The sequence below is a fragment of the Postia placenta genome (assembly GCF_002117355.1).
Source record: "Postia placenta MAD-698-R-SB12 unplaced genomic scaffold POSPLAscaffold_5, whole genome shotgun sequence".
NCBI lineage: Eukaryota > Fungi > Basidiomycota > Agaricomycetes > Polyporales > Adustoporiaceae > Rhodonia > Rhodonia placenta.
In genome coordinates this window covers 1,599,449-1,615,069 of record NW_020169836.1, presented here as the reverse complement: position 1 = coordinate 1,615,069, position 15,621 = coordinate 1,599,449, and the positions used below count along the sequence as shown (strand labels likewise).

The following is a 15,621-nucleotide window of genomic DNA, read 5'->3' as shown; positions in this document are numbered from 1 at the left end:
TCACCATCGTAGTCTTTTGATCATGCAGGGGGGCCTCTCCCTTGATAGATTTGATCGGTCCCCACTATTGATCAAGATGTAATATATTGAGCCTGAGCGAGGACTCGTCTGTGGCTCGCTGCGCTGAAAGGACTCGAATCGTCTGTAAGTCAACCCACAAACACAACCGCGGGCAAGCGGCAACCTCGCCTGCATTCAACTCAGCTATATCCTCAAAAATCCCATGCGACAGCGAAAGTCCAGCATATGCTCTGCTGCCGGACGTTGACGTGTTCGACTTACACACCAAATGTGAACGGCCTAGTGGCGTGCAGAGTATCTAAGGGATCCGAGATGTAAAGGCGGCTTCTCATCGCTCACATCATCAGCAGCAGACGTCCATGACACCGTAGCTGGAATGTACTCAATTGAACGATGTGCCTAAGATCAGTATCCTCTGTGGATGAATAGGCAGAAGCGACGATCACGCACGAGTCGAAGTGTATTCCATTGACCCCATGCACAGCAGTTTAAAAGATCAATGCTTTTACCGATGCTTAACGTCCATGAGACGGCCCTTCAAACGTTGTCGGACATAATGAGCAAGGATCCTGCGTGAGGTGTATCAACAATTGAGGAACCAGGATGGCAGTCTGGGTCGTTCTCCATTCTTGGCTGCGTTTCTTTGCGAGATATCCGAGTTCATACAGTAGAGCAAGCAGAGGCGACGACCTGATTAGGTATGTCTAGTGTTTTGCGATACCGAATTATCCATACTTCATCTCAGATTTTCTGAGTCCAAAAGTGGCGGGAACACGAAACGATTTGAGCCGGATGAGGGTCTGCAAGCGATGCTCGGAGAGACGATGGTCGTCGAGTGCCAAGCGCGCTGTTCGCTTGCGCGTAGACGCCGTTGGACGCGACCCGGCTAGCGACACGCCACCGTCTCTTCCGACTAACACATCTGTTTGCGAGTATGGCGGATTCGTCCTTCAAAGACGTTCCGGAGATATTCGAGGTCAGTCTAGAAAAGTTATTCTTGGTCTAATCTAATTACCTCCTTCAGGTGGATCTTGGGGAGTCCCTGACCGCCCGTACGGAGGCTCTCTGTAAGTGTACCTCACATACGGGTCTCATTCACATAACTGACGGCGTTTATAGCGACTTGGCGTGAGCTAGGTCCACCAGATCTTTGCCATGTAATCAAGAGTACGGGGCGCAGCGGGCAACGCGATGTGAGTGCCCCCACGACTGGCTGTACAGCCCGACCGTAACACTTGGGTAGCTTGGCTCGTACCACTATGTCTCTGGCGTCGACGCATCATCCTCTGCGTCGCTTGCTGCATACATCAACTCGTTGACATATGCCATTGAAGACGACTCCGGGTGGTTCTCGAAGGGGTCGGCGTGGAAAGTGCGGCATGGGTGCTATTGGTGCGCAATCACTCTAACTATCCTCTAAGCCGCAAACTCACAGTCCAAGAAGCTGCTTCAACGCGTTTTCTCGCGTTGATGTGCGCGTAGACGTTAAGATACCCGGCGGTGTGAACGCTTACGTGGTAGACCTACGTGGAGAAAGGTATGTAACATCCTCCCTATGTGCTGACCTGAATTACTTACGTCAATGTTTGGCGTAGACACGAGCTAAGCTCAGACGCAGCGCAAGAAATGTGGCAGGAAACCTACCTCTCCGCTATCCTGCGTGCCATTCTCTATTCTGACGACTCGGCGTATTGGCTGGATGCATACCGCAAGCTCGACCCCATTACCACACCAGAGGGCGAATTGCGCTTCCTCCAGGCTGCAGAGGCGCTCTTCATGAAGGGTAAGTCTCGTGGAAAGACCTCGGGCGCAAATTGACGGGCGCAGGCTGGCAGGTTGGATCTGAGCCTGAGATCCAGGTTGCGACGGTCGTGTCCAACCACCTCACGTCGGCGATCATGAAGTATTTCGGCCACAGCGGACGGTACCAACATGCAGCGAACCTATTCGAGAAGTTAAGTGCGCGGGAGCCGGAGGTGTCCTCCTTACTTGCGGGGAGCTACATTGGCATGAGTGAGTCGAGCCTGCGATATCTAGCTTTCAGGCACTTATGTTACGGGTAGATGAGGAGGTTAAGGCCGTACAGATCATGAGTGCGGCGATCAAGCAGACACCACAGTCGTATACCCTTTTGCACGCGCAATGCGACTTTCTACGCTCGAAAGGCAACTTTGAATGGGCGCTAAAACTCGCACGGCAGGCCGTCAACTGTGCGCCAAGTGAATTTGTCACATGGGAGAAGTTGACGGAACTCTACATTGATTTGGGGCAGTTTGATTCGGTATGCAGTGCTCTTGAGTCTGCGCGCGAATGTTGGACGTTGACGCAGTACTGGGATAGGCGCTTCTGACGCTGAACTCATGTCCAATGTTCACCTACAACGGCCGAGATGCACACCGTAACCTCACAGCTTCGCGGGTGCATCTGCCGCCAAAGGGCGCTATCGTTGAAATCCTGCCTGAGCGCACGAAGACCGAGGATGATGACGTCAGTGTTTGGCCGGACTATTATGTCTCATGCGCGCTGACTCTGTTATGCGTAGGCCGATCCTGCTCTCCTCCGCCTCCCGGCGCCCGGCTTGCGCGGAACGTGGGCACGTGCGTATGCGCTCCTGACTCGCCTCGTATCGCAAATAGGCTGGGACGAGCTGCTCAAGACGCGAAGCTCCGTCTTCGTCATGGAAGAGGAATACCGCATGCAGAAGGCGCAGTCGGACCTGCGCCCGCACGCCTCGCCCGCACCCAGCCCCACACTCCAGGGAGACGGGAACTCTGCGGTAAGCAAAGAGAACGGCGCACTGCCGAAGCGCGACGTGTCCCTGTCTGCATCCGGTGGCGAGCTTGCAGCAGACGACGATGCGTCGACGCGTGGGGTCGTGTCCCCGGCGCATTCGACGAACCCGTCGGCAGCGGAATCCGACACGCTTGGTGTGGGCAACGGTATTCCGACTATCAGGATATCAACTGAGAGCGACATCGAGCGGGAGCTTGCGAAGGAGCAGGAAGAGGCACAGGGCCAGGAGGAGCCTGGATCAGAAGAGGCGTATGCAAATGAAGAGGCAAAACAGAACGGCGTTTCCGATGCTGCGGGGGACGCTCTGGAGAAGCCCATGCAGGCGGCGTCAGGCGGCGATGGCATGCAGGACGGCGAATTGCCATCGAATCCAAGCCAAGAGCCATTCTCTTTCAGCAACAAGCGTCTCTGCGAGCGATGGCTTGACAATTTGTTCATGGTCCTCTATGAGGTGTGTGTCTCCACCGTTAACTGCATGCAGGGCTAACGGCTACTGGTTCACAGGATCTGCGCGTCTGGACAATTTTCCGCGCTGAGGTGGCGCATTTCAAGACGCAACATGTTGCATACCGCAAGACGGCTCTTGAATGGGAGATACTGGGCGATCTTGGCGGTCGGTTGCACCACAAGGAGGAAGCAAAAGAGGCATACACGCGGTGTCTGGATTCCCCGCGATACTCATACAAGCCGTGGTCCAAGCTGCTTGACACGTACGCGGAGGAGGGCGACATCCAGCGTACGCTGCAGGTTGCAATTCGCGTAGCAGCGTATCAGTGGGCGGAGTACACGGAGATGACGGTGAGTGATTCACATAGCAAGTGCCGACCATTCAGCTAACATTGTTGATGTCTGCAGTACCCGACTCAGATAGCTCGATGTCTCTTCAAGCTGGGGCAGATCCACGGGCACGCGAAGATCTCGTACACGCTCCTCAGCATGGGGCTTCCGGACCAGATCATGAAAATAATGGAAGGTTTCCTTAACTATGGAAAGGTATTTAAAGTCGAAGGCTACGACTTTTAATTGTTCTGCTTTGTTCGATTGTTGTACGTAGACCGCGCTGCTAGTATATCCCGTATATCCTATATTATTGTCAAACTCGTTTCAAACGTGTATTGGGCGACGGCTGCAGGCATAACCTCGTATCAAAATCCCGGTATGGGCAGTACATAGCAGGCTATGCCTTCGTCCTCATAGCCGTGCGAGTTCAGAGCCCGGTTCCGTTCACTAAAGGAGGTCGTGTAGAAATGATCCCTGGACGAGCCTGGTTTGTAGAGGCGGTACAAGGGAATAGCGTCGCAGATCTGTGATGCGAAGACGTACGCGGCGACTCCTTCGTTTGCATATCCAAGCTTTGCGACGGCATTATCCCGCTCTTTCAAGGACGTCGTATAAAAGTGATCGCACGCCGATACCGACCATGCGCGGTATAACGGGACTGTCGCCCCGACCTGGGTTGCATATACGTAGCAAGCATTGGGTTCAGCTTTGTATCCAATGTTCTTCACCGCTTTGTACATCTCCGCTACACTAGTAGTGTAGAAGTGGTCTGCGTTTCCGCCCCAGGCGCGAAGAAAGGCGACGGCGTCACAGGGGTCGCCGTACGTCGGGTCGCGTTTGCAGCGACAACGTGCTGTGCAGGAGCAGATAGCCTTGCAACGGCATGTATGATCCTAGAAATAAAAATGAATATTCATTTAGCGTGCCTTCAAGTGGCAGCATCGGAGCACGCTTGATAGCACATGGGTATATCTCACCTGGTCTGCCTCAGAGAACTCGAATGTGAGCACACGACTGATCTGCAATGCTTCAATAACCGAGGCGATTATGGGACGCTTTCGTGGGTCTTGATCCCAGCATCTCTCGATCAGCGCCCAGACGGAGCTAGACAATCCGACCTCTTCTGCCTGTGGCTGTGGAGGACGGCTCGGTCGTTTTCCAGAGAGTACGGCGGCGATAACAGCGGCATCATTTCGGCTGTTGTGAAATGGAATCACTCCGGTGAATACCTGTCCCAATGTCAGCTTCAGGGTCCAGGCGCGTCGAACACAAATGTACACGCCTCCACCATCGTTATCCCAAATGAGTATATGTCACTCGCTTTGGTTGGCTGCGAGCTCACATATCCAGCACCCTCCGGGTCCATGCGTTCTGGTGCCATCCAGCGGACAGATCCCCGTATACCGCCTGTAGTGCTCGCGAAAGCAGCAATGGTATTTACATTGTGGATGAATGTTGCAAGACCGAAATCAGCTAGGCATGCTTCTCCTCTGAAGTTGATCAGAATGTTGGCCTGCAGGACATCGATTACAATACTCGTTCGCCTTGTTTTGTAGTTGTTACGGCGCTCACCGATTTCAAGTCACCGTGCACTATGCCGAGCGTATGAAGGTACGAAAGCCCCGCAGCTGCATCTTGTAACTAATGCAGAACAAGTTCAGGGACGTCGTTGTTTCACTGGTACTCGAACATCAGTCACTTACCAGCTTGGTTCGATCGCACATACAGTCTTGCTTCAGGTATTGAGTGATGTTACCGTTAGTTGCCCAAGGTGAAATCATGCAGAATCTAGAGATGCTCTCATTGATGCCAACGAAAGGGAGTACATTCGGGTGTCGGAGGAACTTCCAAACTAAAACCTCTCTGTAGAAGACCTGCCAGCCCATTGAGCGATATTACTCACGCAGATATAGGGGGGAGAAGGCTTACGCGGCAAATAGCTTTCAGATCATCTTGCTCATAAATTTGCAGTTCCTTCAATGCTACATCACGTTCATCATAGCTCCCATGCCACACGTTGGCAAATCCCCCGTGGAACGTCGCATACGAGCCAACCTTGGTGAGCATCTTCGAGGGGACAAAGCATGACCGGGGCAGTTGGTCAGCCCGCCCGCATAACTTCATCAGTGTCTTCAACAAGTCCTGGAAGATGGCCGATTCGGGGGGTGGATCGACAATCTGCAGAACCTACGCGTCTTTGAGAAGGATGGGATGCCACAATGATTGGCGGCACTTACTGTGTCCAGAACATCAATATAGGACATCAGGTATGAGTCGGGTATATCGATGTTGCTAGACTGGAGCTGCATGATTGTATGTGCGCCCATCTCAATCAATGCGGGAATGAGGTGCTGTGTATACACTCAGTCGAGCCCATCGACGACGTCGAACACCCCGCAGGACATACCTGCAGGCGCTCGCTAGGACCCGTGTACATCTCCCTGAATGCATCCTGCACAGCCGCGTTAGCGTCAAAATTGTTACCCTCTCGTTGGACCCTGTCAGTCATCATGCAGAATTGGAGAGAGAATATCACGAAGCTGACTATAACGTCTCAGTGTGAGAGATCACTGATTTAGAGTCATGGATAGTCACTGCCAGTGATAGCGGTGCTACGGCATCGGTGTTTTTCCCTAGCCAGTGACCTGCACGAGACCATGACCAATGATCACAGAATACAAATTCCTTCCTGTTGACCTCAAGCTCTTTGGCCTAGTTTTTCCCGTTTGCACTGAGTGTACGAACCACTCACTAGCCTGTCAAACCTTTAGGGGGAGTCTATCATTCGATGCCATGGTACAAGCACAAGGCTTGGGGAGTAGGCTTGGCTTTTCCAAGGGGCAGGCGCCCTGATCGGCTAAGCGCCGGATCCGGTCACCGATTGTATGGGGCCTCTTCCTTATCTTTGACTAGATCATCCACACTGCAGTACACTGACGATTTGAGTATCGTATTTCGCCTCGCCAACTGACACACTGGCTTTCCTATTGAGATTGAGGCAGTCGCCTGAAGCCATTCCTCAAAGTCGCATGGTGGACGTCACTGACTGGAATATCAGAGAAGTCGGATCTCATCGCAGCGAGAAGAACATAAACAGTGGTCACGAAAAGACTTGCAGTATATATCGAATCAGATAACTTGCATAATGTCATACAGCTAATTACCCATTGCTATCGCAGAATACTTAATTCATGCTGAAGGTGGGGATTTCGCGGTATATGTAGTACTTCTGAGAAAGTATGAAGTGACAGATCTGATTAGATTGCAAGATGGAATGGGGCTCAGGACGAGATGGGCGCTAAGAATGCGACGAGCGCCCAAGCGCTGCACTTGGTATTCTTCACCCATGAAGCCTTGTCTGTCGAACCGACATTTCAAGTGCACAGAGACCAAATGTATGTTTGGTATATGACGCTCAAAACTTGCAGAAGCTCAATTCAAGGATTTGCGCTTGCAGAAGGTTGTTTGCGGAAATCGAGCGAGTTAGTGAATTCGGGGATCCCGGTCACCGATTGCACCACCACCACCACTAGAGTTGATATGAGAAATCAACGGAGCGTCTGCCCCTTGGGTGCGCAGAACCATAATTTATGTCGGATGTATGAAGCTTCAAATTATCAGAGGCTCAATTTGAGGATCTGCTCTTGCAGGAAGTTATTTACGGAAATCGAGCTGAATTTGGGGACCACAGGCACCGATTGATGCACTAGGGTGGGAGTCAACAAATTGAAGGAATAACAAAGCGCCTGCCCCTTGGGCTTTTATTAGAATTTCGGTTCATTTTGAAGGAACTTTGAGATTAGGCATGGCCCTTTGACTACACTTTGGAATAATTAACCAGACATAAGTTACAGGAGTGCTCCCTGCCGCTGGCTACATCCATCCTGCCTTCCTCTAACCAAATACCATCCGCGCGGCACGGTGGCCAGCTGCCATGTCCTTCTTTGTATCGTGCCTCGTGTGTAGTCACATCCTACCGCACATATAGTCACCATTGTTATCGCAAGTATATCTGAGCGCGATCATGGCGGTCACTTTCATTTGAATCTATTTCCCTATGTCATCGCTGTTCGATTGGCCTCTCACACAGATTGCGTCCCCATACCTCCTTTAACAGTGCACCCTAGAACTGAGCAGCCGCATGTGTCGACCAGTTGCAAGTATCACGCTTCTCACTCACTTCTTCACCAGCCTCATTGCGCACCTGAACCGGATAAGGCATGGATCGCATGCGGTAGTGAGTGCGCATTCCTCGACGTATCCTAGTCTAGCTCATCAATATGGCTTAGAATCCTCTGTCCGCGGCGCAAATGATCATATCCCGCGGCGTTCCTTAGGAATCTGCTACATTTCGGTAATCCGCTCCCGAATTCTCGCAGTCATCGGCGTTTACACTACGCACCACGACTGATCTCATTCGCGACCCTGCTGTAGGGAGAAAATCGACTCAGCGCAATGAAGTTGACCTCTTGTCATGGTAGCTGGTCATTTAAGGTGCTATTCGTCAACATCATTTGGCTGCATATACATAGTACTGCTACACCTTCAGCAAGAGTTCCATCCATAGTGGGACGAGTGTTTCCTTGAGTTGGATCACCGACCCTGTCGCGTGTCTACTATGCAGAGAGCATGGTATCGATTGGCTGCCCAAATCGCGCCCCAAGGTCAGTTAGCCGTTGTCTTCTGACAATGGATAGGAGACCTCTTCGGAACCTTACCCTATTGCTCTCCTGCGTGATTTATTCACTTCCTTTGCATTCTGTCTTCTGGTATTTATATCTCCCACCATCTCTGCTACGTATTGTGTCTGCCCTTGCACCGCCGAACCTATCTTCTGAACATGCCAGAACTAGAGGCAATGGAAGGGCCACTGCATGTCGCATCTTACATGAGCCGCACTACGCTAGCTGTCGCCGCGGTGACACTTCTCGCCGCTCTCGTACTCAGCGAACTGTCTACTTACTACAAGCGGCGGTCCATGCCGCCTGGCCCATTCCGCTGGCCTTTCATAGGAAACACTCTCCAGGTCCCGCAAGTCCATCCGTGGCTCACGTATTCACGCTGGGCACAGGTATACGGTAGGCCGTCTGTACTTCTCATGGAGATAACAGAGACGTAACATCATATTCACAGGCGATGTACTCCACCTTGACGCCCTCGGACAGCACACCATCGTGATCAATAGCGCCAAGGTCGCGCGGGAACTGCTCGACAAGCGTTCAGTGATCTATTCCGGGAGACCTCATCTCGTACGTACGGTGTCGCTGCGCGCAATAGCCAGCTCGTGTTCATGCATTGTCCAGGTGATGGCGGGAGACCTGTCAGTACATTCTCGTTGAGGCAGGGCGTGGCAAATACATCATGATTGCTGACCGTCCTGCAGCATAGGATATGATAGGTCGCTAATATTGCAACCCTACGGAGATGAATTCCGACAACAGCGACGATTCATATCGCAGGACCTCAGCGCCGCCGCCGTTCGACAGTACTATGACATCCAGGAAGCAGCCGCCCGTCGACTTGTCCTTGGAGTCATCGATGACCCCGGGTCGCTGGAGAGTCAGATCAAGATGTAAGGTCCTGTTTCGATCATGGTGCAAACGCGGACCCAAAAGTATACTATTTGATGCCGTATAGGAATATTGCGAGCATCATCATGCTCGTGGTGTATGGCTACACGGTTAAGGGTGCGGAGGATCCAATCATTGCGAGGGCATATGAAGTTATGGACAACTTTCTCGCGACGGTTTCACCTGGCGCTTGGTTGGTGGTCATTATTCCCCCGCGTAAATGATGTTTGTCTGTTTGGCATATGGATTGCCGTTACTGATGAAGCACACATCAGTCAAGTATCTCCCATTATGGACGCCGGGCGCAACATTCCTCACGACCGCAAAGGCGCGGCGCAAACTGCTCAATACCCACTACCGGACGATGTACCAGTGGAGCAAAGAGAATTCTGTATGAAACTTCTTTCGGCCTCGTTCACATTATCGATGCTCTTTCTCTCTAGGAAAATGGCACGGCGCGCATGCCCAATCTATGCGCATCGGTCCTAGCACAGGCGGAGGGCAAAATGACCTCTGAGATGGAGGAGTCGCTTACGTGGGCCGCAGCCTCTGTGCTAGGAGGCGGCCTGGATTCAGTGGGCTTGCCTTAGCCTGTATGGACCTGACGCTGACAGTCGCACGTTCCAGAATGTCTCGACGATCCTTTCATTCATTCTGGCCATGCTCCACTTCCCCGACGTGCAGAAGAAGGCACAGGCCGAGATCGACAACGTAGTCGGGAGCAAGCGGCTTCCGGAGATATCAGACAGATCGTCACTACCATATGTTCGAAGCATCGTCACTGAGGTATACCGCTGGCTTCCAATTGCCCCTCTAGGTGCACCCTTCCGCGCACGCCCTCTGAGCACTGTAATAATTCCGTATCTGATAGGCTTTGTACACGCTCTCACTGAGGACGACATCCATGGTGAAATCCTCCTTCCCAAAGGCTCGATAGTCTTGCCGAACATATGGTGAGTCTAAGAGGTCTGCTCATCTCGTTGTGCTTATGGTATAAACGCCCACCCAGGCACATGCTGCACGACCCAGCTGTCCACCCCGAACCAGACACATTCAAACCCGAGCGCTATGGCGGTCTGGACACTGAGATGAAGAAAGTGACCGACCTCGCATTTGGATTTGGGCGACGTGCATGTCCGGGATTCCATCTCGCCGAAAGGTCCATATTTTCGGTTGTGGCGACCATTCTGGCAACGTGCGACATAGTACCTGTCGTGGACGAGCATGGGCAAGAGATTATTCCTGATGTCAGATATACAACGGGAATAGTCACGTAAGTCATTGCTATTTGGTGGTATTCACGCGCTGACTGAGTGCTGTGCAGTTCTCCTCTAGATGTCAGATGTCAATTTCGTCCTCGATCAGAGCAGGCTAGAACGTTGCTCGTCGACAGCGCGGCCAGCATGATTCAAAATACCTGCACTGTCACCACCGGTGGGTACGTGTTTGAAGGGACACTTGTGTCCTGCGACTTCGGAGTAGCAGTCAGAAAAAAGTGTATCATGTTCCTCCGTATGAATGTTGCGCTATTGCAGTCACAACGTCTTGCCAATACTTTAGTGGAAACATTCAGACATATATGCATTATACGTAGGACATGAGGACAGCATTGAGAGGCGACCTGTGCTCTGTCTCGATGCCTTCCACGAGGATGTCCTTCATGCGTCCTTGTCGCGGGCGGAATGCACACTTGACATTTTCCGGGGAGCTGAATGCATCTCCGTTGGCGCCGCACAGCACTCATTCGCTTTCGGATTGAAGGTCTGACACGATTGCTCCCGACGCGAGGCTAACTTCAGGGATAACCTGACATCCGTGCTCATCAACGGTCGGCATATCGCAAGAACGGTTGCCACAGTGGCGAACATGGTACCCTCCGGAAAGTAGTACCCGGGGCAGGCTCGTCGCCCAGATCCAAACGCGATGTTGCTGACCTTCATCCCAGCGTTAAGACCGCCATATCGCTCGGGTTTGAATTCATGCGGCGCAGGTTATATGGAAGGATCATAGAGCATGCCCCTATGACACCCGAATCACTACAATACCGATGTCTGGTAAGAGGTATTCCGAGACGGACCAGACATTTGTCACTATAATGGAGCCTTATGGCAGAAACAAGCCGTCGTAGTGATCATCTAGTCTGAGGGCATGTGGGATACCTTGCGCTAAACTCGAAATGAGCTCGCTTACAGGAAGGATAGCACGGGGTCACACCTAGAAAGCAAACCTATTTACAGAATTGCTGTCGCCCTTACCGCGGCCACTCAATACAGTTTGAATACATAGCATTAATATCGTGACTTCATGTTCTCGCATGGCCGCTCACGCCTTCTCATCCGTCGCACTATCGCGGTCATCCTCTTTAGCGTCGCCCGCCAGCACGATCTCATCCTCCTCGCCGACGTCGCCCTCCCACCCGTTCGCCGCGAGGTACGCCAGCCACTTCTCGTCCTCGTCCGCGAGATCGATGCCCGTCTTGTCCGGCACGAAGAAGTACGTCACGAGCACACCGACGACACCGCATATCGCTGCGATGATGAACGTCCACCTAGGCGAGCAGTGTGTCAGTGCTGCGGGGAATGGTACGCATGATGGGCATTAGACCGACTTCTTGCCCAGGTTGTTCTGGATGGGCGTGAATGCTTGTGTGCCGATGGCTGCGCCTGTCTTGCCAATGGCGGCTGAGAGGCCGTAGCACGTTCCCCTATCAAAAAGAATTGACGTGACCCACATCGTGTGGTGCATGCCACAGGCACATACCTAATGGCGGTGGGGTATGACCTGCAATAGACGCATGAGTAGGCGAAACTAAGGCAGTGGATTACAACACTTACTCCGCGCTGACGAGGCCCAGCATGTTACCTGGGCCCTGATCGCAATAACAAACAGCTTCAGTACGCTGCAATGAGAGCTAGCATGAAAATCGTACTCACCAAGTTCCCCATGGATTGCATCAAGCCGTAACTGGGTTGTATGACTGAGTCGGTCGCCCGCAACAATTATACAACATATAGACACGCACAAGACCACAAAGAGGGGCACGATCTTCGTGATTCTTTCGTACGCACAACCGATGATGAGACCTATGCAAAGTTAGACACTGAGAATATTTGCCCAGGGGGGCAACATACCGAAGACGAGATATCCGCAGAAGCCAATCATCATCTGGAATCCATGTAAGTCAGTGATCACAAATCAACGGAGGGTACAACGCTTACGGTGTTCCGTCTCCCAATTGGGTTACAAAGAGCTGCGCCAACAAAGACGCCTGCAAGTAAACCATGATGCGTCAGCGATGTACTGAGCGACTGAACACGGCAAGGCGGACCAGGAAGCGCGATTGCACCCAGCAGTAGCTGCCACTCCGCCGTCGAGCGGATGTCGCCGCTTTTGGTCACACTCGATATGATCGTGCCAGAGAAGACGCCGTTAGGAAAGCTGACCTACACGCGAGATGAACATCCATTTGACAGAAAGATACGCTGATGTGCACTCACAAAGTCATACAGGAACCTGTCGTGTGAGTACATGGCGAGTCAGAAAGTCATCCAAGAACAACGAACATAGCTTATAGACTTACCATGCCCCACAAGTCCCGATTAGTGGACGCCAATAGCGTTTCACAGCCAGCCAATACGGCACACGACCTGCCTCGCCGGACGCCGGACACGGTTAGCAAGGGAATCCAGTGTTACATCTGGTTTTGCTTACGCTTTATGGCCGACTCGCGGAACCTATCTCGTGGTCAGTCGAATAACATTCGCGAGCAAAGTCCACAGATGACTGACAGTTTCGGGCTTAGCATGCGCATCCGGAAGTAGAATACAGTGAGCGGGAGGATAATCCCAATACCGAAACACACACGCCAGACCGTGTTGAGATGGTTTTGGCCCGCCGCAGAGAGTACGATGAGGAATACGGACACCGCGAGGGGACCGCCGAACTGTTTACATGAGTTGCGGCGCTCAGGTAAGGTCACGAAGGAAGAAAACCGAACTCACACTGAGGACAAAGTTTGTGACCATGATAAAGACTGCGTGCGCGACGATTGTGAGCTGGAGGTATTGTGTGAAGGGGGGATAAAGAATACCTGGTCCTCGATTCCGTATCATCTTCTCATTAGCAGCCTCACTCGCACTCGTGGAGGAGGCGGGATACTCCCCACCCGTACCCTACACGTCGCGGCATCCTAAGCACATGCTGTCTCGGGGGAAAGGAGAAGAGACTGACCACACCAGTGATACCTCGTGCAACCGTCATAAACCAAAACAGACCTTGTGGGCTCCCGTGAGCGCCGTGAGCGGCGGTCGCGAGAATCCCACCAATGACAATGAGCACTGTCGTAATGACGAGCCCAGCTTTACGCCCGACCCGGTCGCAAATGAGGCCGACGAAAACCTGGCCAATGACCTCTCCTGCGTCCAATTCATCAGATTTTGAATATCCAGGTTCCGCTACCAACGTACCAACCAGGAGCGCATTCGAGACGCGAGTAGACACTGAAGATGTGTACTCTTTTGGCCAGATCTTCTTGAACACAACCTATTGCGATCGGCTGTCATGACCACACCTCCTCATGAAGGACCACTGCAAGTACACACATTTGTCATGGTCATCAGATTGTTCTGGTCTGAGGTTGTGTAGGTCAGCTTGCATTCCAAATGAACTTCCATTACTGCGCTCACATCCATCCGAGATGAGTCCGAAGGCCGCGGCAGCGATGGTCATGTACGCGCTGAGAGATGCTTTGCGACTAGCAGCGCGTTTGAGCTCGGGAACCGCCTCCACATCTGCGCCATGCTCGCTGGGCGTAGCAAGGGCATGCACACTTGACTCTGAAGCTTTCTCGAGCGACATGGTGGGCCGCAAGATAGCAGGAGCACAGGCTAGGAAGGGCTGTCGCGCTCCTTATATGAGCTGTCTGGAAGAGATAGAGGCCCGCCGGAGCCATTCCAAATAGCGTGACCCATTTAGAGAAGCCAGGAACGCGGTCAACATGGAAGAGGTGGCGGGCAGACACACGTGCGTCGCGCTTGCCAATGGCAACCTGACGCCACAAGCGCGCGATCGATCAATAGTTGTCTTCCGCATGACCCTGTTCGTGACCGACGCGACCGTGACAGCACAACGCTCCAGCAGCTTCGGTACTTATGCATGCCAATCCAGACATCGCTTGGCCGAGCCTCACTGTCATAGGCAAAGAAAGCCATATGGAGCTGATGAAGCACCATACACCTATCGCCATCGTCAGCTGTGAGCAAGCATGGGCGATTCCGCGGCCTACGTGGTCGTGCCTTGCGCTTTCCCTTTAGTACGTTGCCATCTTTCAGGCTGCTTGCGGGAGCTGGAATCGACCTGAGTACAATATCCGCCTGCTTTCAAGCCATGCAGTCGAACTTCATGTGAATAGCTTGATTCGAAGTGCGGGTTAGGAGAACTGGGGCATGGTATGAATCCACGCCGCCTGGAGCTTCGCCGCCTCTTATACGTGTGCGACAGAATGCTACTAGAAGTGCGCATGACGTCATGAGGTAAGAAATGTCCGATCGTGAGTTGCCGGATTGAGCAACGGCCTTACCGCATATGTCTCACAAGTCAACGATCGTGCCACGACATTCTATGCCAGACAGGAGTTCTGTACAAATTTATCGTCATGCTAACCTGAAAGTAAATTATGGGGGATTTAAATATGTCTGAGGCGGCCATGTTGATACCACCTCGCCAGGGCGTTCTGTCCCTGATATGAACGTGCGTGCGCAGATGGCCGTCTATCCGTAAGCAATTATGTCCATGCGGTGAGTCGTTGAATCTGATCGCAGATCTACTGCGAGAATGTATGATTGCCGCGCTGGGTTCTGCTTTGTATGTTACGCGCCACTTAGAGGCCACCTATTTTGTGCCATTTTTCTGGGGCGCTCAGACTTTGACCGAATACTTATTCCTTTATTAGAAATGCCCTAAATCGTGCTAGGACCAGTACTACTAAACGGATTTTCATGAAAGTCAAAATTGGCTAAGATGGTCTCCTAAGATTGGCCACATCACGTGCACATGTATCTAAATGGTAAGTATTACATAATATATTTCTCAAAGCCGTATCTAAACATCAAAGAGACGAGCTAGGGTTTTGGGAATGGGAGGTATATAGTCTGGAGGATTCACCCATGTTTGTGCATCTTTGGCAGCCAGAATTTGTGTCGTTTCGACTTTGACACCACTTATCGGGACTGATGGCAGCGGCGGAGGAGTTTCTCGGCCATGTTGTTTTGTAATAAACATCTTCCGCGCAATACTATGCTATGCGCTATGTGGTACACCCTACAGCCCACGGGCGCTTCCTGTCCAAGGCCAGTGCACATTTGAGGTTGTGACTAAGTGGCGCGCACCATAGGAGTCAATGTTTCAACAAGCTATATTCGTCGCCCCCCCCCCCCCCCCCCCCCCCCCCCCCCCCCCC

General features: G+C 52.3%; 7 protein-coding genes across 7 annotated transcripts in view; 3 read left to right on the top strand and 4 right to left on the bottom strand.

Annotated features, from left to right (window-relative positions):
• Positions 1–955: 955 nt before the first annotated feature.
• Positions 956–3,837, top strand: POSPLADRAFT_1139411 (hypothetical protein; the record flags this gene model as incomplete). Its single annotated transcript, XM_024485029.1, has 13 exons — positions 956–997; positions 1,046–1,088; positions 1,141–1,214; positions 1,265–1,413; positions 1,466–1,558; positions 1,629–1,804; positions 1,849–2,034; positions 2,085–2,302; positions 2,362–2,508; positions 2,564–2,950; positions 3,047–3,265; positions 3,319–3,612; positions 3,670–3,837. The coding sequence occupies 13 exons, from the start codon at positions 956–958 to the stop codon at positions 3,835–3,837; spliced, it is 2,196 nt and encodes a 731-aa protein (XP_024340382.1).
• A 122-nt stretch (positions 3,838–3,959) lies between these two features.
• Positions 3,960–4,373, bottom strand: POSPLADRAFT_1139365 (hypothetical protein; the record flags this gene model as incomplete). The annotated part of the gene is made up of 1 exon (XM_024485025.1): positions 3,960–4,373. A coding segment is annotated over one exon (414 nt), but the record flags the coding sequence as incomplete, so codon positions are not given.
• Positions 4,374–4,628: 255 nt separating this feature from the next.
• On the bottom strand, positions 4,629–5,625 carry POSPLADRAFT_1077500 (hypothetical protein; the record flags this gene model as incomplete). Its single annotated transcript, XM_024482953.1, has 5 exons — positions 4,629–4,838; positions 4,883–5,107; positions 5,167–5,235; positions 5,298–5,468; positions 5,524–5,625. Coding segments are annotated over 5 exons (777 nt in total), but the record flags the coding sequence as incomplete, so codon positions are not given.
• Positions 5,626–8,482: 2,857 nt separating this feature from the next.
• Positions 8,483–10,765, top strand: POSPLADRAFT_1139931 (hypothetical protein; the record flags this gene model as incomplete). Its single annotated transcript, XM_024485102.1, has 11 exons — positions 8,483–8,672; positions 8,728–8,843; positions 8,898–8,914; positions 8,978–9,166; positions 9,232–9,380; positions 9,440–9,555; positions 9,608–9,739; positions 9,792–9,981; positions 10,036–10,117; positions 10,174–10,437; positions 10,489–10,765. The coding sequence occupies 11 exons, from the start codon at positions 8,483–8,485 to the stop codon at positions 10,763–10,765; spliced, it is 1,722 nt and encodes a 573-aa protein (XP_024340379.1).
• Positions 10,766–10,822: 57 nt separating this feature from the next.
• Positions 10,823–11,149, bottom strand: POSPLADRAFT_1140135 (hypothetical protein; the record flags this gene model as incomplete). The annotated part of the gene is made up of 1 exon (XM_024485134.1): positions 10,823–11,149. A coding segment is annotated over one exon (327 nt), but the record flags the coding sequence as incomplete, so codon positions are not given.
• Positions 11,150–11,486: 337 nt separating this feature from the next.
• On the bottom strand, positions 11,487–14,021 carry POSPLADRAFT_1139705 (hypothetical protein; the record flags this gene model as incomplete). The annotated part of the gene is made up of 19 exons (XM_024485076.1): positions 11,487–11,712; positions 11,773–11,868; positions 11,925–11,945; positions 11,999–12,033; positions 12,098–12,128; positions 12,187–12,247; positions 12,296–12,329; positions 12,383–12,432; positions 12,493–12,607; positions 12,662–12,677; positions 12,745–12,811; positions 12,876–12,898; positions 12,953–13,107; positions 13,166–13,197; positions 13,255–13,336; positions 13,395–13,574; positions 13,623–13,706; positions 13,766–13,794; positions 13,850–14,021. 19 exons carry the CDS (start codon positions 14,019–14,021, stop codon positions 11,487–11,489), a joined length of 1,509 nt encoding a protein of 502 aa, XP_024340377.1.
• Positions 14,022–15,215: 1,194 nt separating this feature from the next.
• POSPLADRAFT_1045894 (hypothetical protein) overlaps positions 15,216–15,621 on the top strand; it is a gene marked incomplete at both ends in the record, with an annotated part of 3,186 nt that continues 2,780 nt past the window's right edge. The window contains one exon of the mRNA XM_024478889.1: positions 15,216–15,228. Coding sequence (XP_024340376.1) covers positions 15,216–15,228 — 13 coding nt within the window. The remainder of the gene's footprint in view (positions 15,229–15,621) is intronic.